General features: G+C 62.0%; 1 protein-coding gene across 2 annotated transcripts in view; it reads right to left on the bottom strand.

Annotated features, from left to right (window-relative positions):
- Positions 1 to 896: 896 nt before the first annotated feature.
- ZBTB16 (zinc finger and BTB domain containing 16) overlaps positions 897 to 20,411 on the bottom strand; it is a 57,869-nt gene continuing 38,354 nt past the window's right edge. For both annotated transcript variants that reach the window (XM_042800394.1, XM_042800395.1), the window contains exons 5-7: positions 5,826 to 5,996; positions 3,996 to 4,163; positions 897 to 3,749 (exon numbers count right to left, since the gene is read on the bottom strand). In XM_042800394.1, the coding sequence (XP_042656328.1) occupies positions 3,520 to 3,749; positions 3,996 to 4,163; positions 5,826 to 5,996 (569 nt within the window). In that variant the 3' untranslated portion in view covers positions 897 to 3,519. The remainder of the gene's footprint in view (positions 3,750 to 3,995; positions 4,164 to 5,825; positions 5,997 to 20,411) is intronic.

Raw genomic sequence — 20,411 nt, 5'->3', positions numbered from 1 at the left:
GTAGTAGCGCCTTTGTCCCGGGCCAAACGCCGGGGAGGGGTGTCACCCCCCTTCTCCCGGGGGTGCTGCAGCCGGCAGGGCGCTCGCGGCAGGACCGCCTCTGCGTGCCCGACCCGGGACCACCGTTCTCCCCGGCTTGCCCAAAGCCTCCCTGGAAGAGCTGGGCTTGGGGGGGGGGGGGCTCTGGGAGGCAGTGACCAGGAGCGGGACCTCGGGGTGGGCGCGCAGCCCCCCAAACCCACCGGGGCCACGGGACGAGCCCGGCCTCCGCAGCGGCCTGGCACGCGTCGTCCACCCCTGGGAGCAAACGAGCGATGCTTTGCCTCCGGCGGCTCCCACGAGGGTCTCGCTGCGCCGGGACGCCCAGGCGGGCGGCGGGCAGCACCCGTGGGTGGCGGGCAGCACCCGTGGGGCACGGGCACGGCCGGGCGACGCCGGCAGCACCCGCCTGGCCTCGCCGTACAGTTTGCCGCAGCACAAAAGGAGTGCAGGCGCTGCTGTTAATGTAGTCAGTAAATAAATAAAGGAGGGCTTAAGCTTAGTGTACAGCAATCAGTCGAGAACTACAGGATAATTAACGCAGCGGGGGGCCAGACTACTCTGCAGTCAGGTTTAAATGAACGAGTTCACTTTCATTGAGGCAAACCCGCCACGCTCCCCGGTGAGCTGCGCAGGCAGCGACGGGGCGCATCGGCACCCCGGGGGCACCCCCCACCCGTCAGGGCTGCTGCTTTGGGGATGGGCCCCCCCGGCACGGCCCCGGGGGGAGCCGGGTGGGCAACCCCAAACTCACCACCGTGGGTCCCCCCGTGGCTCGCCCCCAGCCAGTGGGACGCATCCTTCCTCCTCCTCCTCCTCCTCCCAGCAGGCACGGGCACAGGAACAGGAGACGGCAGGCCGAGACAACGGAATTAACTTTATTGGTTGTTTTTTTTTTTTTTTTTTGTTTTCTAACTGCAGATTCAAGGTATACAACTGAACATTGCTATTTTCCTTATGAGACTTATAAATAAAAATACAAAAAATGTTCACTACAAAAAAATCTACCGTTAGTAGGATGTAAAAAATATTCTCTTTGCTATAGAAGGCACGAACTTCACTTAGTGACACATGGAGAGAAAAAAACCTGCAGCAGTATATTCTTCTTCTTTTTTTTTTTTTTTTTTTTTTTCAATCTTTTTTTTCCTCTGTCAGAAACACTGAAGTCTTACAAAGAAATGCATCTGAATCTACACAGGACGAAGGCAGATGCGGAGAGCTGCAACTAGGAGACACCACAACTGGGTTGGTTTTTTTTTTTTTTTTTTTTTTTGTTGTTTTGTTTTGTTTTTTAATGTTTTTTTTTTATTTATTTTTTATTTTTCAGGAAACTTTTAGCTAACGGCATCTGTGGCTAGAGGACAGAGAGGACTCGCAAGCACAACCGCAAGGGAGCGAACGGCGAGGGGAGAGAGGGGGAAAGTCGTACAAAAAATAGGAGCCGATAGATACTCTGAGAAAACCAAAGGGGAACTTGGGCACCTTCTGCGCCCGGGCTCAGAGAGGTGCTGAGGTAGACGGAACGAGGACAGCGACGGACCCGAACCACGAGCGGCAACACAGAGCAACGGGACGGGCAGGCGGGCGCGCACGACACCGACGACAAGGCGGGGGGGGGAGCCCGGGGCCGCGGGGCCCTGCGGGGCGCTTGGTCCTCACTGCTATCATACACATATATATACTTATATATATATGGAGGGGCGGCGAGCGCCGCGGCATCGCGCCGGCACCGACGCCGTCGCAGCCGGGAGGGGTGGCGGGGTGGGAGGGGGGTTAAAGCAAAAAAAGCCACATGAGCTCGGCTGCGGGCTCGGGAGCTACCGCGCGCGCGCCAGAAATTGCAGCAACTTTCTGTGTCAAAGAACTGGGCGGGGGGGGTGGGGGGGTGGTGCTATAATTTTTTTTTTTCCTTTTTTTTTTTTTTTTGTTTTTGTTTTTGTTTTTTTTTTTTTTTTTTTTTTGTTTTTGCTTTTTTAATACGTTTTCCTTAGGCACAACAATTAAACAAGCCGTTCTCCACAGTCACATCCCGGATTGTACAGCAGCGGCGTCCACCCTGCGCGGAGCAGCGAAGGTCCCGCACGCGGAGGCACACGCGCGTGCAAAGCCGGACCGGGGTGCGAGGGAGGATGCTGCTCCCGCAGCCGCATCCCTGCTCGGCGCCGGGAGAGGTGGGACGGGCACCCCAAAGCAAGAGGGGCCGTCGGCATCCCTCCGTTCCCCCCGGCTCTTTCCCCCCCCTCTTTTCACCCAAACGCAGCAAAATGACAAAAAAAGATAAAGCCACGGCCGCAAGCGCCGCGGGGGACGGAAAACCGCAGGGCCCGCTTCCGCAACCGCAAAGGAGAAACACAACAAAAACGAACACAAGAGGTAGCTTCAGAACTGAGGCCCCCGGCCCCGTGGGGCCGGGCAAAAAATACCAGTTTTGGTAAGGATAATGCACAACGGGAGGCCGGCGGGGACGCTGCCGCCGTGCCGCTCCTCCGCCACCAGCGCCGGGCACGCAGCTCGCGCCTTCCCGACCACGCCGCCCCCCGTCCCCCCCAAATCAATAAAAGCTCATGAGGTCACAAAAAAACGAGGTAATTTCAAGTAAAATGTGCTAAATGCGGAAATATTCCAAAAGAAAGTTCAGAAAAACCGAACAAAAAGCAAAAAAAGCGGCGAGCGGAGCCGCCTGCCACCGGGCACCCCTCCCACGCGGGCTCCTGCAGCTGAGGGCTGGGCAAAAAACCACGCTCGGCACCTTCCAGGCACCCCAAATGAGCAGAAAAACAGCGCATCCCTCGTCCGGAGCGATGCCGCGCACCGGCGGCACCCACGCCGGCACCGGCATCGACCGCGCATCGCCAAACCGGCCCCCCGGGAAGGCGGGGGAGGAAGGGGAAATGCATAGAGAGGTCTTTGGTCGGGGGGAGGGCAGCAGCCTCCGGGCACCCCTCGTGCCCGCCCGGAGCCCGGGCAGCGCCGCGAGGCAGCCCGGCTCGGCTCGCACCCGGATCCCTACCCCAAACACCCTTCTCCATCCGGGCTGCGGTCCCCCCAGGGATGCTCTCGCAGCCCGGGAGCCCTCCCGAAACGGGGGCCGAGCCAGCCCAGGCTCCTCCGCGGTGACGGAGGACACCCGAAACGCGAGCCTCACCAAAGCACCGGCTGGACGCGTGCTCTCGGGGCAGCGCGCCGTTCCTCTGCCGTCCCGTCTGCCCGGCCAGCACCAGTGGTGATGGAGGAACGGAAGGGCCGGCCGGGGAGGGGGGGGAAAAGCTGCCCGGGTGCACGAGCGGCCGGGGAGGGGGGCGCGGGGAAGGGGGCCGGTGCGTCCCCCCCTGCCCCGGCGCGAGCCGCAGGATCCTTCCGGCGAGAAGCAACGAACGAGAACCGAAAACAAACAAGGCTGTGGACGCTGCGGGTTTGGTGTTTTTTTTTTTGCCCAGTCCTCCTCCGCCACTCAGCCCCGCCGCCCCTGCGCCTCCTCCCTCAGACGTAGCAGAGGTAGAGGTAGGTCTTCTCTATCCGCCAGTCGGTGGGGATCTCCTCCGGCTTGTGGCCCTTCATGTGCTTCTGCATGGCGGAGAGGCTGGGGCAGTACTCCAGGCAAATGGTGCACTGGTAGGGGGAAGCGCCGTTGTGGGTCCGAAGGTGTTTGATCATGGCCGAGTAGTCCCGGGAGCGCTGGTGGCACAGCTTGCACTCGAAGGGCTTCTCGCCTGCGGGAGACGGGGAGACGGGGCCGTCAGCGGGGGCCTCCGGGCGGTAATTAACTGCCCGGCATCGACGCTGCCGCGGCGGGCGCGGCCGAGAGCCGAGTAATGAACAGCAAAACCGATCTGACTATTGATCCCCTTTTGTACAGCAGCTACGCGCCGGCACGCCCGACAGCTCCTTACCGCCGGCAAACGCCGCGGCACCGCCGGCCTCACCGGAGCCTGCCCCCCCTGCCCCCCCGCGCCTACCTGTGTGGACCCGGTAGTGGGTCTCCAGCTGGTGCTTGAGGCTGAACTTCTTGCCGCAGCCGTTGCACTCGTAGGGCTTCTCGCCGGTGTGGATGCGCTTGTGGCCCTTCAGCGTGCTCTCGTCCCGGAAGCAGCTGCCGCAGAACTCGCACTCGTAGGGGTGGTCGCCTGCGAGCACACGCGCGGGTCGGTCAGAGCCGCCTCCGTGGCCACCCCAGACCCAGCTCCCCCGCCCGCGCCCACCCCCGGCGCCCGCAGCACCCCGGCCAGCCCCGGGGCCGGGGGTGCCGGGCCTGCGGTGGGGGACGCCGCGACCCTCCCGTCACCGATTCCCAGGTGTTGCACCCGGCATCGCCGGCACAGACCCGGCCCCGGGCGCCCCCCGCGCTCCAGACCGGGCAGCTGATAAATGAACTCCGGTTCGGCACCAAAGGCAGAATGATTTGAAGGAAAGGTGAGGGCTCCAGCTACTTATTTATTACAGGCGCGAAGGCAAGGACAATAAAGATAGATTGATCGTCCGAGACTTTGTTCATGAATATTTAAATATTACTGATTTGTCTTGTCACTGTAATTACAATTTCTCTGTGCCGCATATCCTACAAGCACAGTTTATGGTAAAGAATGGCGAACTGTATTTCACTTGTCCTGCTGCAGATGTGCGGAGCTGCCAAGCGTGTAATGTTCCCCGCATTTCATACATTTTCTTCAGCTGTGAAGGCTTAAGTCATCCACAATGACCTACGTTTTTTCATTATCCCCGTGTCAAACTGCACTCGTGCCTGGGCATAAATTGTCCTTCTCGTTATATACTCACATGCCTGCGCTTTCGCTTCCTCTTTAAAATGATATTTTACTCTCTCCCCGTGTGCCGCAGCCGAGACCCGCGGCCCCTCGCCCCCTCCTGCCGCTGCTGCCTGGGCACCAGAGGATGCTGCGGGCGCGTTTCGGACCCCCCCCCTTCCCAAGGCCAGGCAGGCGGTGCCTGTTGGAGCTGCGTTTCACACCCCCCCGCGCCCAATTCCAAATTATCGCCTCGGATTTTGATCCTCTAGGCGAGGACAGCGGCTCTGCAGCCCGAGGCAGGCAGCACTGCCACGTGCCCAGGTCCCAGGAGAAGCCGTGGGAAGAGGAGCCGGGCCCCCCGGCGCGCTCCGGCCGTGGGAGAGCCGCGAGCACCCCGTGTCCCTGCGGGACGGATCCGCGCAGCGCGGCGGAGCGCCCCGACAGCACCGACGGTCCCGGTGTCTCCGCAGAGCCGGGAGCTGCGAAAGCAGCGGGGTTGGGGCGGGACACGCACGGCCTGACCCGCAGCCCGGGTCACCGGCTCCGAACAGCTCCAGCGCTCGGCACTCACCTGCCGGCCGTCAGCGTGTTGCTGCCCGTTCCCTGCCCCGGCACCCCTGGCCCGAGCGCACGCGTGGGGGTCAGGCAGCCGCCGGCCTCGGCCCGGCCGGCACGCCGCCCCCGGGATGCTGCCCGAGCGCCCCAACAGGAGCGAGGAGGAGGAGGGCTTATCCCGGCGGGGCACACGCTTTCCCGGCGGCCACACGTAGCGCGGGTCGCCCTCATCCCATCGGGGCCGAGCACCGGCCGACTACGCGCATCCACCGCCCGCGAGCCGGGAGCGATCGCACGTCCCCGGCCACGTGCCACCTCGCACCGGCTCAACTTACCGGGCGCCGTTCCTCCCCCTTCCGCTTCGCTTCTCAAACCCAGGCGCAGCCTCAAGCGCCGCCGCCCCCACGCTTTTAAGACCGCTTCCCCTTTCTTCCCCCGTTTTCCCTTGATGGAGTGGGGAGAGGCCGGCGCGTCCCGGAGGCATCGTACCTGTGTGGGAGCGGAGGTGCCTCTTGAGCGCGGTGTGGCTGGGGAAGGTGCGGTTGCACTCGCTGCAGATGTAGCTGCGCACCCCGGCGTGCACCTCCATGTGCTGCTGCAGGGCGCTCTGCGTCTGGAACCGCTTCCCGCACAGCAGGCAGAAAACGGCCATGTCCGTCCCTGCGGGAGGGAGAGAGGCGATTTAGGCACCGCCCGGCACCCCCACCCCACGGGCGCTCGGGGTGGGGGGGCCCCGCTCCCACCCGGCAGCGGGGGTGCTCCTGCCACCCCGACCCCTCGGCTGCTGGGGGCGGGTGGGGGGGGTTTGTTCCATGGGAGGCAGCTGGGAGCCCTGTGCTGCCCAAACACTGGGCAGCTGTTGGGTGGTCGGTGTGTCCCCACGCACAATGGGGGGGGGGGGGGGGCGCTGCTGAGCTTGGGCCACAGCGTGCCCGGGGGGAAAGGGGACCCCAAAGAACACCCCCCTGCCAAGCCGCCCCAGGGAGCAGGGGGTTGGATGCAAGAGGCTGACGCGCCCAACCCTGCGCTGCGTGCGACCCTGAGCCCTGAAACAAACCCAGACCCCATCCTACCAAGCACAGGTATAAAACTGGCTGCACCAACACAACGGCAAGAGCGGGGGAAAAAGCCCCAACCCCAGATCCTTATACGCTGTCAATAAAAATATCAGACCTTTGTGTTATTAAACAATTTGTTTTCGTTTATGCATAGCTGATTGTTCAGAACCTGTGAGTCAGTGCAAATTGTATTATGAAGGGAGATTAAGCAAATAAATGCTCGCTTTTTGGAGACATTAAAATGTGAGGACTATGGAAATAAAATTATCTAGAAAATTGTATTAGCAATTCATTAGCAGCAGCAAGATGTTCAAGGTAACCAACGGATCCGCGCTGCCTTTAGGAACAGCAGGGCCGGGGGGGGCTGCTTGCCACACTTGCCAAAACCGGCCCCGGGGGTACCCACGGGTGGGGGGGTTACCGGAGGGGACCACGAGGCAGGGAAACGCGGGCAGCAGGACCCGCTGCAGCGGTGTCGGGGTCCTGCCTGGCACGGGCAGGTGCCACCGAAGGATGCTCCCCCCCCGCGATTCGGCAGCATCCTCTCGGCACGGCGGCACGCCACGGCCCCTCTGTGGCTCCGGGGACGCCGGAGCTGCCGGGAGGGATGCTCAGTCGCAGCCCTGGCGAGGCACACAGCAGGCTGCCCAGAAACGTCCCGAAATCGGCCCCAAAAACCCCCCGGCCCCTAGTGAAACGAGGATAAAAGCAGCAAGAGAGGCGGCCCCGCACGGGAGCTGCCTTTTTCCCCTCTGCAGGGATTTATCCCGGGAGGGGGGCGGGTGGTGCAGGCTCACGCGCCCCCCACGCAGCTGCGGACAAAACGCTCCCAAGACAAAAAAAAAAAAAAAAAAAAAAAGGCAGCCAGCCCCAAACGGGCCGTGCGAAGCAAATCCCGAGAGGTATGCGGCCCCGCGGCCCTCGGCGGCCCCGGCGGTGACAGCAGGACGGGTCAAAGGTCCCCGGGGCTGAGCCCCCAGCGCTGCGGCCAGCTGCGGAGCGGAGGCCCCGGCCGGCGGGACGCCGGCCCCGATAAATCTGCCGCCAGCAGCCCCCGCTGGGGCCGGGGACAATGGGCTCCCGTGGGGGCGGAGGGCAGGACAATGCCGCCGGGCCGGCGCGCGGGGCCGTAACAAATCCTCCCTGGCACCGTAGGGCCCTCATTTGTGAAACTAATTGGCCCCCGCTCGGGGAAAAAAAAGAAAAAAAAATAACACCACCAAAAAAAAAAACCGGTCCGACTCTGGCAGCCGCGAGGATGGGGACGAGCTGCCTCGTGCACACGCGGGGGGGATGCACCCGCCCGTTCATCGGGGATGGTGCTGGGCATCCCCCTGCGGGGCGCTGCTTGCCAGCACCCGCAAAAGGCATCTTCAAATTTTTTTTAGGTACTGCAGGAGTAAATAACTCGGCACCCGCAACGGGGAGGTCGCCGCGCACCGGCCCAGCTTGCGGGGGCACGGGGCGCTCGCCGCCCCCCAAGAGCAGAGCACCCGCGGGGTGCTGGAGGAGACGGCCCCGCAGCCCCGCACCGAGCCCAGCGCCCTGCAGCACGACGCGGAGCACCGAGGGCAGGCTCCGCTCCTTTGCGGCCCCGAGGCGCCGGTGACGGGGGTCCCCAACAGCCCAGCACCACGCCGGGGCCCTGCCGGGCGCCGTCCCGCTGCGGGACTGCAGCTCAGCTCGTCTGTTATTATTTTTTTATTTTAAGCTGCACGTGAAGCGACGCCCCGCTTCTCAAGAGAGGATGGGAGGGGGGAAAAAGCCGGGAAGCTCACGAGGGGGTGCCAGGGCCACTGCCGAGCCCGCCGCGGCCGGGATTTGGCAGCACCGGGCGACACGGGGCTCAGCACCGGGATCCCAGCCGGAGCAAGTCCCTGAGCTCCCACCCCGAGCGCATCCCTGGGCTCCCAGCCGGAGCAGCCCCGAGCCAGCCCTCAGCCATCAGAAGAAAAATCGCCCCCGATAAAGAAACGCCGCCGCCCCAAACCAGGGAGAGACGGATTTATTCATTTCCCTGACGTTTTAATGGTTTCTCCCCTTTTTGCGGGAAGATGATTACAAATTAAGCGGCATTTAAACGCTTTTTACTGTCAACAATTAAAAGGAGCGAAGGCGGGCGAGCAATTCATTCCCCGGGAAACGCGGCGGCTCTCGGCGGGCGCCGCTGGCCCTTCCCTCTACTGTACACCGCACAATGGCCCCGAGCGCGCCATTAATTTTGCAGGACGTTCAAAAGCAAATTAAAATATAAAAAGCCCCCCGGCACAAAGATAGATACCGAGGGAGGGGGCGGCGTGGGTCAAGCCCGCGGAATTAGAGTCTTAGCGACCGGGGAGGGTTGAAGCGCGGCCCCGTCACGCCGCGTTCGGCAGCCACCTTCGCCCATCCCTCCCGGTTTTCTACATCCCTGCCCGGGCTGGTGCCGCGGAGCACCGGCGGGGCGGCTGCCGGCACAGCCGTGGGGGTTCGGAGGCAGAAGTCGGAGCGGGTTGGGTTTCAGATGCCGTTTGGGCTGCTGTAGGATCTGAAATGTGTTTTTTTAGGGGGCGGGTGCTTGCCGGAGGGAGGAAAGCCCCGACAGCCGCGGGCCTGGAGGCGCGCGCCCTGCTCCTCCGGCGGCTCCAGCCCAAGGAAGCGCAATCGCCAGAGAGGCCGAGACGAGCAAGACCCACCGCACGCCCCTCGGGGGCTTTGCCACCCCGTCCCAGCTGCGGTGGGGGATGCCGCAACCTTCCCGGCGTCGAGGGCCGCGCTGGCTCCCGCCCACTGCCTCTGCCGAAGGAGGAATTAAAATGACAACCTGCGTGGCGAGGGGCGAGGGAGGCAGCGTGGGTCTCCCGCCGGCGCCGGGAAGGAGCCGGGCGGGTCTCGGGGAAGTTTAGGATGCGGGAGGTGCGCCGGCAGGAGAAAGGCGACACGTCCCCTTTAAAAGGAAATATAATTTACAGTGTGCAGCCAGGCGGCCCATAGTTTCAATCTCGTTTACTATAGAGAAAACTCTGCTAGCTGTTCTCTATCCCACAAATCCGATTTAATCAGACAAGCCAGCCAGCGTGGCTTGAAGTAAAAACGGATAATTAGTAAACAGAGAGCTACTTCAGTGCTTCATTGGCATTCGAGCCGGGCTAGTGTGTCGCATTTAAAATGCAGTCTGATGAAGTTTACAAAATCAAACCATTTGTTACTCCTATTGAAGAGGCTTCAGGCCACTTGCAATTAAATTGGAATTAGTGCTCAGAATGAGATACAGCAAATTCATACTAAAAAGGGATCTGACTTTCAGACATTTGACTTCAAGTTTTTCCCCCCCTGTCCGCGTGCCCGCGCGCGTGCGCCATCCTGCCGACTCCCCGCCGGCCCCGTGGCTGCACCGCCGAGCCCGGACCCCCCGTGCGGGCGGGTGGGTCTGGGGCGACCCGGGGGGTGCTCCGGCAGCAGGGGAGGGGGAGACCGCAGGGCCCCGACGAGCGAGCCCCGGCGGCGGCAGCGCGGTCCCCGGGCGCGCGGAGCTGACGTCGGGATGCACAGACCGAACCGTCCCTCCCCGCACCCTCCTCTTCACGCTGCCGTCGTTTCCCCGTCTCTCCTCGGAGCGGGCTTACAAGACTGGAAAAATGAGGCAGCCCTGCCCATCCGTTGCAGCGATAATAATCAATCGCATCAGAAACCCGTAAGCAAGGGACGCAGAAGGGCACGCCGGGAAGGCTCTGGGTGCGCGCACCGAAGGAGGCCGACGGAACCTGTCGCCGCCTCTTGCGCCCACCATAAAACCCCCCGACGCCTGCCTCCCGCCCTGCAAATTCGGGGTCCTCAACAAGACTCGCTCCGCCCTCCGCCTTCGCATTGAACATAACCTCTTAGGCGACGCACGTGCCGAAGAGGTGTGCGAAAACCGCCGCTCGCTAGCCTTAGGATGGCGGTGGGCGGCCCCGAAACATCCTGGTCGCGCAAAGCCGGAGCCCGAGGGCTGTCGGCTCTCCCGCGAGGAGGTTTCAGGGCCGTTTCGCCGTTTTTTTGTCCGTGTGTCAAGGGCTCCCTACCAGCCTCCGCCTCCTGGACAATGCTGCTGGCTGCAGCTGCGGGGGAGGCCGCGGGCTGCTGGCGCGCATGAAAAAGCAGCGTCAGGGGAGGGCAGCGCTCCGAGCAGCCGCCGGGCCCAGTGGCTGAAACCGTGGGCGGCGGCAGCCCCCCCAGCCATGGGGAGCCACCCTGACCGGCCCCACCCGCGGGAAAGCGGGCAGGGGGGCGGCTGCAGCGCTGGCGAGGGGTGCAGCCCCCCCCCCCCCCCCATCGCTGCTGCTCCGCATCGCCGGGGGCCGGTCCCCTCGTCGATGCGCCGGATGGAGGCCACCCCGCTTGGGCTGAGAACTGTTAGAGCCGGTGGCACTTAAGCCCCCGCTTAAGGTGCTGGGCTCAGCTCGGCGCGGAGGGTTCCGTGGGGCGGCCGTTGCGCGCGGCCCGCGGGCACCAGGCTGAAGAGGAGGACGGGTGACGAAGGGCGGGCAGAAGCCGCCGGCACCGCCACGGTCCCCGGGAGGGCACCGGGGCTGCGTTTTGCCCCGGGGGATGCGCGCTGCTCGGGGTAAGAAGAGTAACCCAGTTTCAGTGCCTGTTTTCGGGGTTACTGCCAAATCAGAAGAGGTGTTTTCGGTGGCGGCCCCGAAGCCAGCCCGCGGGGCAGCGCGGAGGAGCCCTTCCCCAAACGCTGCTGTCGCCACACACGACGCCTGCGCACACACGCGAGGCCACAGGGGTTTTTAAGGGCGGCACGCCGGGCTAGCACAGCCAGCCCGTTCCCACCTGTCCTGGGTTGGAGCCCAACAGCCCCTACAACCGTCACGGCTCAGTAGAGAAGGGAGAGAAAAACCCCGGATGGTAAACACACCAGAGGCGCGCGTTTTGCGCCAGAGTCATCCCGCTTTCAAAGCCTGCCTCTGGACTCCACAGCTCGGCTTCTGCGCTAATTAACATCTTTATGGAAGGCAACTTCTCCCGAGGGGGCATTTGTTTGATTATTATTATTTACTCAGAGATAGTGCAGCTTTCTTCCCAACTTTAACCGACTACGGGAAATTAATTCTTAAAAAGCAGCCCGCGCCGCCTGCTTTTCTGCTGCTGGTTTTCCTCCGGGGCTGGATGCGGCCACCCCGGCTGCAACAGGAGGGCCGGGCATGCCCCCCCGCCCCCCCCGCCGCCTCGGCACCCTTTTCACCAACGCCTCGAGAAACTCAAGTGTTTCAGACCAGATGTACACCGTCGACCTTGCAAGCAGAGGGGATTAACACCCCCCCCCCCCACCACCCCACACCGAAATGCTTCATTTTTTGCTCCCGCCGCCCGGCCGCAGCTCGCCCCCTCGCCCAGGGTGCCGGGAGGATGCTCGGCATGCCGGCGCCCGCAGCAACCCCGGGGAGCGGGCGGCGAGCCCCGAGCCGCGGCGCTGGCACGGTTAGCCCGCGCCCGCCGGGGGTGATTTATTCCGGGGGCCATCTGGAACCGGGGGACAATGCGGTCCCGCGTCCCGGTGACCCGGCGCATTAGTCACACCCTCCCCGCTCGACCTCTCCGTCTCCCTTTGAGCGCGGCGGGACCAGAGCGTCCCCTTCCCGCCGCCCCCCGGTCCCGGCAGCGGCACCTCGCCCCTTTCCCAGCCGCCCTGCTTCTCCATCATCATCATCATCACCTTCCTTCGTGGCGCTTTTCTGCGGTTGCTCGGGCAAGAACGATTATGAGGGAGAGCGAGCGGGGAGGGAAAGAGCCCAGCGACTATTAGCGGCGGCGGCTTTATGGCAACAGGCACACAACTCATTCGTTTCATGTTTCGCAGAATATAAAAGCGCCGAAACATTTTAATTTTAAATTCTTATCATTGAATTTACTGCTTTTCTCTCGCAATGATTTGTGTTGCTTTTTAATTTTTACAGTCTCTACAGAAGCCAGATGCTACCGCCTAGGGCCAAAATAATAAAAACCCGCCGCAGTCGCGAGTTACAGAACAAAAAGGAAACGCGCGGCTGACAGAAGTTAATATCTCAATTTAACAGTGCTGCTCCGCTAATGATCCTTTGATATGTGTTTATTTAGAAAGGTCTGATCTTGACCTTGAAAGCAAACTAAACCGCAAAGTCTTTATGAGAGGAGAGAAAGACTTTATTTATAGACTGGCTTTGCGTCAATCACGGCAGCAGCTGGACCCGCGCTGGGTGAGGCGCTGCCAGGCAGCCTGGGTGTCCAAACAGGGCGTTCATCAAGGGATGCATTTTGGGAGGGGGGCTGGGAGGACCGTGGCACCCCGCCTCCAATCTCTCCAGGGAAGGACACCGAGCGCACGCGCGGAGTCCTGCCGGCAAAGCGAGGGATGCGGGCAGCTCCCCGCCTCGCGGGATGCTCCCGGGGGAGGGCAGCGGGACATCACCAGCGCAGGGGATGGGACGGGACAGCCCCGAGCACGGCAGCGGGGCTCCGGCGCAGGGCCACGCTCGGCACCGACACAGCACGAGCGGGTTTCCCTCCCAAAGAAACCGAGCGCTGCCCAGACCTGGCGCGGGGAAACGGCAATCCGGCGAAGCTTTCCGCGGCCCGCAATCCCATCGTAGCGCACTTCCACCTCCCAGCCGGGGGAGGCGAGAGGTTCCCAAGCTCCCAACGCCCCTGAGCCTGGGAACACACTGCCGGGGGCTTCGCACCAACAGCGTGCCGCGCCCTTGAGCCTAATTTCTAACTTTTAGGCCAAACAGTTGTTTGAAGACGTTTGCAAGCCCTGGCCGAAGCTGGAGGCATGCCCTCCATGCAAAGCTGTACTCCCCAAAGCCTTGTCATATCAATCGAGATCTATCAATATACAGCAAAGAGGTTGAGGCGGCCAAAAAGGGAGCGCGCCCCTTTGGAGCACCCGTTAGGTGTTTTTGTATCAGTGAGCTCACGGTCACGTTAAGGCTGGTAATACCAGGAAGAGGGTAACCTGCCCCGGGGAGCCGGGCCAGGAGGGTGCGGGTCGGCAGCGCTTGGGTCCTGCTGCCAGCAAACAAAGCCAGAGGGAGATGGAGGCCGTCGCCAAGGGCTGGACGGACAAACGCCGCTGTCGAGCCCTGCCTGGGCAGGGCCCCAGGGCCGGCTCGGTGCCGAGCGTGCCAACGCGCGCCTCGGGCATCCCCACTCCATCGCTCCCCAGCAGCCTCTCCAAAACCCCGCGCTGGGCTCTGAAAGGCAGGGACAGAGAAGCTGCCCTCTTTCCCAGCGAAACAAACATCGCTGGACCAAAACGCGGTCATCTGTGGGGTATCCAGGGCTCTGCGGGCAGCACCTCCCCGCGGTGCTGCTTCCCCCTCAGCCTGCAGAGCGCCGGCTCCATCCCTGCCCTTCCCGAGGACGAGCGTCTCCCCTGGGGCAACCGGAGGCAAAGCGTGGCAGCGTTTCAGGCCACCACATCAGAAGGGGAGCCGTCAGCTACTCGCTTACTCGCCGTCACCACGACGGTTTCCCAGATTTCCTCTTCCCAATTGGAATTTGGAGTGAAACCAGCTGAAAAAATAATTTGACTTTATGTCGAAAACCTAGCGATAGCTTTCCTCGTTGCTTTCCCAGTGGCGGTTAAACTACTCTGTTAGAAACTGCTCCATCCTTAAACAAAGAGCTTGAGCGAGGAGACAAAGCCCTCACCAGCATTTCTGGTCCACTGAGAGCCACCCCCCGGGGTCTTTCTGGCCAAAGATTCGCCACCACGAGCGTTTGCCAGCCGGCACATCCCGGCGGGCGCACGCTTTTCCCTGCCGGGAGGGTTTTAGGGGACAGCAGAGACGTCCCCGGCCGGCGGCATTACGCCCTGCCCTCCGCGGTGCCCCTGAGCTCACCCACGGGAGACCGCCGCCGCCATCATCACCACCGGCATCGCCACCGTCCCACCCACCCGTGGAGCTCTCCCGGCCGGGCTGGGGCCACCCCGGCGTCCCCCGGCCGTGGAACCCTGCTTTCGGCGGGGCGGGCGGCCGCTCCCGGCAGAGCAGCCGCAAGGCACAAAGCCGGGACCCGCGGCGCCCGCTGGTTATTCCTGCACCCCCATCACTTAAAAAAAAAAAAAAAGAGAGAAAAGATGAAAAGGCCCTCTCGGTAAACCCGGGGAGATGCGAAACGGGACCGAGAGCAGCTGCTCCCCCGTTTCTTGTGTTTTTTTTTTTTTTTTGTAAAGCAGGGAGACGCGAATCCCGGGGGACAAAAGTAACCGCTAAGGTAAGTTAAACCTTGTCGAGATGAACTTTCCTGCTACTTTTAATTAAAAGTTCTTTGGAATTAAAAAGGACACTATTCAGGAAAGGCTGAAAAAAAAAATTCATTGACACCAGCCCGCCCCCCTCCCCTTTTCCCAAGGAAAAGAAAAAGCTGTTTTTGTGTGTCTGCTCACCCAGCCCGCACTGTACAAAAGGAAGCGGATTTGCAGCAAGACACATGAGATGACCCCCTGACCCCGAGCCGCTGAAAAGTCCTCAATGGCATAAATACCAGATAATCAATCACATACCAGGAGGGCCGGTCCCCCTGCCCTCGCCCCCCGCCGCCGGGTTTATGAGAGATGCACTGTAAACGGACACCGGCTCCTGACGGGAGGCCCCTCTCGGCATTCCTCCGCCGGACCAGGAGACCCCGGCCGCCTCCTCGCCCGCGCTTCAGCCCGATTTTATAAAGCCCCGGCGCGGCAGTGCCGAGCATCCTCGAGCGCGATACCCGGGAGCGTGTTTCCCCTCCCGCTCCGGAGCAAAGCGAGGAGCCAAGGCGCACGAGAGGCGCCTCGCCGCGCTCCGCAGCGATGGCCACGCGTCCTCCACGGCGTCGCAGGCGGCTGCGTGGCCAGCGCCGAGGCGAGTGCGCAGCCACCAGCCCCATCTACAGAAAGCTTTGATTTTTTTTTTTTGGGGGGTGGGGGGGTGGTGTGTGTGTTTGCTTGCTTTTGGAAGCCTTCGCGCGTTCTAGCAGCGGCTGTGCCGCGCTGGTTTCCCCCACGGGGGCTCTGACAAGCATCTCGAATGCGAGCGGAGGAGGGCTGCCAAGTCCCCCCGTGCTCCGTGGGCAACAATGGATGTTAAAGCTTTCAAGGGAGGAAAGGGGGAAAAAAAAAAAAAAAAAAAAAAATTTGCTGAGATACTGCACCGGTTCGGTTAAATGGGGAGCCACTCGGCAACTAAATTTGATAATGCTTTTGTCCGCAGGTCAGAGGTTAAATATGTTCACGCTAATCCCCTTCATCTAGAATTAAAGGACAAGAAAGATTTCTCCGTAGCTTAGCGAGAGGGCTTTTCTCATCACGCTTTAAATAGTATTTGCACAGGAAAATTAAAGGCCGCCCATCGGCCGCGCGGGCCTGCCACGTTTCCGTCTCCGGGCCCGTTTCTGGCGAAGGCGCCTGCTCGCACGAAGCCGGACCTCGTCGCGGTGCCCGAGCCAGCCCACCTGCCAGCGCGCGGAGTTGCTGCCGTCGAGGTGGAAAAAGCCGCGGCGGTTTGGGAGGCAGGGAGATTCCCGGTTTCAGGAACGCACGCCGGGACTCGGATTTCAAGCGCTGTCACAGGACATTACTGTCAGACAAAGGGGCTCTGTGCTGCGCCCCCCCGGGCCCGCCGCCCCGAGACCCCGCAGAAGCTGGGGCCGGTGCTAACGAGGCGCCGGGGCTAACGACCCCCCGCTCCCCCAGCTCCCGGTGCGCCGGGGGCGTCCCGGCGGGCGCGGCACAGCCGCTCGCACCGCGAACGACGCTCCTGAGTGACGGCGGCTTCCGACGGGAAGCCGAGCTGCCCCAGCCCGCGTTTTTAGGGAAATAAACGTCTGCAAAACCCGCTGTCCGTTGAAGACGCCGGCTTGCGTGGGAAGAGCCAGCAGCACGGGCGAGGCGATGGGCTCGAGCTGAACGCGCGCGCTTGCCTGTCCCTCTGCTCGTACCGCTTTCAGCCCTTTTGGCAAAGAAACTTGGCCACACGAATACTTAAAAAACTCAGGGCTTTGCATTTTGGACGCATTCGGATCGCTCTGCTTCACCCTTCCTCAGCTCGTCGCTTCCATTTCATTCCGCCACAGCCGAAGGTCGGAGCGAGCGAATCCCGCTCCCTGTCGAGCAGCCAAAATTAAGCACGGAGTATTTTTTTCCAGGGTTCTTACAAATACATTTGCAGGCGATGCTGCACAAAGGACGCCGCGCCTGCGCATGGCACGTTTGGCTCCAGTCGGATGCCTGTACCCAAAAATGTCACAGCAGCCACGAAAGCATCTTCGCTGTCAGCGTTTCGCATTTTCAGCTGCTACTGAAGCCACAAACCCCCGGAGGTGCCTCCGGCAGCAGCTCCCCCGGCCCCGCGTCCGATTTTCCCAGTTCGGTCAAAGATTCCCGCGGGGCACTGCCGGCGTTGGAAGGTTCCGGGAACGGTGTCTTCGCACCCTCCGTGTGCGACGGGGTAACCAGGTTTGTTTCCTGAGCTCAGGAGTCACGGTTTGAACCCAGCACCAACCTTCCCCGTTCCAGCACACGGCGGGGCACTCCGGCCTCCTCCGCGGGAGCCCTGGTCCTTGCACGTCGCCAAAGCCCGTCTCGGCCCCGCGCCCGCTGCTCGCAGCCCCCGGCAGAAGCGTCAGGGGACGGCGGCGAGCGGGAGGAGCGCGCCCCTCCATCCCTCGGCATCCAAAACCCGCGCTCGCATCCATCCAACAGAAAACCTGCAAAGCGTCGGCCGGGCATCGCCGCACAGCATCGCCCGCGCTCCCTCCCCCAGCCGGGACCGTGCAACCGAAGCGAGCGTGGGAGGGATAATTACCTCTAAGCGTACTTAATACTACAGTGCATTATCTCTAGCTATGGAGAAACATGCTATCCGGCAGTATTTCCCCCAGAAGCCTCATCGAGCTGCTCTCTGAAAACTCTCCGGAGCCCCGTGAAGCGGTAATAGAAAGTCACCGGCAGCCGGGGAAGGCGTCGGGCTGGAAGCGTGCCGGCTGCTCGCGGCCGGGCGAGGATGCCGCGAGAGGAGCCGGGAGCCTCCCGAGCCCAAGCGCCCCGCCGCCGGAGCAGGGACACTGCAGACGGCGGCGGGTGGCAAGTGCCACCACCGAGACAAGCCCCGGCCGTCGGCCGAGCCAGAGGAGCATCCCGGCCGAGAGGCGGCTCGGCCGCGGCGCCACGCTGAGCGGCGGGCGAACGGAGTTCACGTTTCCAAGTAATTTACGGCTCACGCCGCCAAACTCGCAGGTTGCGATCCGCTCGCTCAAAATCCTTCATTTCCAACACGGGAAAAGAAGGGCGTGACGTCCGCCGACAGCACCACTGGCAGTTTTCAGGCGGGTCCCGTTTTGAGGCAGAGAAAGGGAAGCGGGAGGAGGGAGATAAGACAAATAGATGGCTGGACTACGTGTAAATTTGCCAAGAACAGAGACGGCGTGTGCCCGTGCGACAGCACAGCCCCCGGCGCGGTCCCCGCCCCCCCCGCCTCCGGGCTCCCACGCATCCCCCCGGCCGACCCGAGCCAGTAACGGGGCTGCTGGGATGCTCTTCCGCAGAACAGTGCCACTCGCTCTGGCATTAAAAAAAAAAAAAAAAAAAAAAATCATAAAACCCACCCTGTACCTCAGCGCGCGTTTCAAACAGGAGCAGAAATTTTCGGGGGGGGGAGAAAGCGGTGAAAGGCCTGCCCAGCCCGGGGCGGAGGGGAAGGCTGAGCCCCCCCGAGCAGCCGCCGAGCGCCACGTCCCGCGGGACCCGGCGCATCATCCCACGCCACAGCACCCCCTCGCCCCGGCTCTCGCTCTCAGGCGCTGGATTTTTCTCCCTTTGTACCTCCACTTATACCGCACGACTGTTTTGAATCTCTAAAATAATGTGACAAGTTAATGATGGCACAATTATCTAAATGTTTAACAGACATGTTATCTAAGTGAATCGGATTGAGATTCCATCCCGCTGACAATAAACATCAATGGGAGAGCAGAAAGTGATAGGCAAATTATCGCCAACCCTGCAATTTCGATGCTATTAAATTTGGAGGAATAACAGCCCTGAGGCCTGTAAACTCTGAATAAAATAGACCCTTGTGTTTGGCCAACTATTAAATCAAAACGCTACCAACATCCCAGGGAAAAAAAAAAAAAAAAAAAAGAAAAAAGGGGTGTGTGGGGGGGGGAGAGAGATTTATAGCTTTTCAATTTTCAGTTACACGTTGGTTTTATTAACTCTTTTCTGCTACCTGTGTCCCGGTGCCGGCACCGCCAGCCAGGGGATGCGAGGGATGGCGAAGGCTCCCGCGCGCCCTCCGCAGAGCGGCCGGGGGCACGCCGACCCCAAGCCGAAGGGGGTACGCTCCAACGTCAGGCGTCGAGCGCGCCCGTGTGAAACTGGGTCAGGAGCGAAGGCGTGCTGGCCTGCCGACTGGCACCGGCCGCCCGGCGCGGACACGCGCGCGTTAATGGCCTTGGCACCCAGGAGGGAACTCTAGACAAGTCACCTCTGATATTTATAAAAGGCGGCGGCGCGCCCGACCCCCGTGAGCAGGAACACCAGCCGTGTGAGCATCCCCAGCCCCAGCGGCGCTCGCTGGGGTGGGGGTGGGGGGGCACGCAGGCTGTCTTCTCGACGCACTCCGTTTTTTCCTCTACATTTTAGGAGAAGGGCAAGGAATTTTCCACGCTCCCCCGCCTCCGGCATGGCACCGAGCTTGCGCTGCTGGAAGATGAGCCAAAACAGTTGCTGCTTTTCCTATTGCCACGGGACGGGGGCCAAGGACAGCGAACACCCGGAGAGGGCGTCTCAGTCCCGAGTCGCTGGGGCTGTACGCAGCACACAGCCACCTCCGCGCTTACAAGCAGAAACTAGTTTTTCTCTCTTCATTATTATTTTTTTACCTCGCCTCAGAAAGCAGGGCGTAGGCCTGCTGCTGCGAGAGACCGGCAGCGCTTGGTGCAGCACGGGCACGGCAGCCTGGCTCCTGTTTTGCACTGTCATTCGGAGGAGCAGTGAGGGCAATGGGAAGAACAGTCAGTGAGATGAAGGGGGGTCCCGGATCCCAACCGTCCACCCGAGAAGTGGCCCCATACGCTGGAAAGAAACCCTGACAGCCCTCGAGCTTGCCCATCCGCTGCAGAAAAATCTCTGCAGCCGCAGGTCACCCAGAGAAGCGGCGAGCGCTTGCAGACAGTCCCGCGTCCCCCGCCACGCACCGTGTTTCTGAGCAACGTGGGTACCTTTGGTCAGGCTGTGCCAGACAGACGCTGCTCAGTTTTCGCTAACGACCTTGAAGGAATCTCCCTGCCTCTCTACCAGAAAAGGGTTATTTTTGTGCCTGGAAGGTTGGAAGGCCTTCTGCCAACCAACCTGCCGCTAAGGGCAAAGGGAGGACGCCCCCCGCCCCTCCCCCCCCCAAAAAATCCATTCCAGGAGATGCCGTTATTTGGGAACGGGGTTAATTATAGTGACGGCAGGGGAGGGACGCTTTCCGTGCCAGGGCAGGGTGCTCTGCGTGCTGCCCGAGGAGAGGAAGCGATTCATTCCGGCCGCCCCAGCCCCTCGCCGCCGCGTAACCGAGCCGCCCGTGTTTGCTGCCGGAGGCGGCGATGGCAAACTCGCCCCGCCGGGGTCACCGCGTCCCCCGCGCTCCGTGTCCCTGTCGCCCTTTGAGCTTTGGCGCGGTCCAGCCCCCAGGTTTCAGCAACCGAAGGGGCTTAAACCCCCGCAAAAGGGTCAAGGTCGCTAGGAAAACCGCGCAGCTGCGCTGCATGGGCGGGACGCTTTGGGGCGCAGGGCTCGCTCAGCAGCACCCGCTCCCGATGCCGGGGTTACGGAGCCCTTGGGTAGCGAGGGGGGGGGCTGGGGTCCCACTGACGGCCCCGGGGTGCTCAACGGCTCCGGGAAGCGTAAGGAAACGGGGAGCTACCCGCTCTGTTTGCTCGGCCACCTTTAGCTCCCTGCCCGGGCTTGGGTCGCTCGCCGCAGAACCGTCAGTCCCCTCGCAGGCCCTCTCCTCCTCCTTAACCCACAGCACATGCCGTT

This window comes from Tyto alba, unplaced genomic scaffold (assembly GCF_018691265.1).
Source record: "Tyto alba isolate M040663 unplaced genomic scaffold, T.alba_DEE_v4.0 Super-Scaffold_32, whole genome shotgun sequence".
Taxonomy (NCBI): Eukaryota; Metazoa; Chordata; class Aves; order Strigiformes; family Tytonidae; genus Tyto; species Tyto alba.
This window is presented reverse-complemented; position numbering and strand designations above follow the sequence as displayed.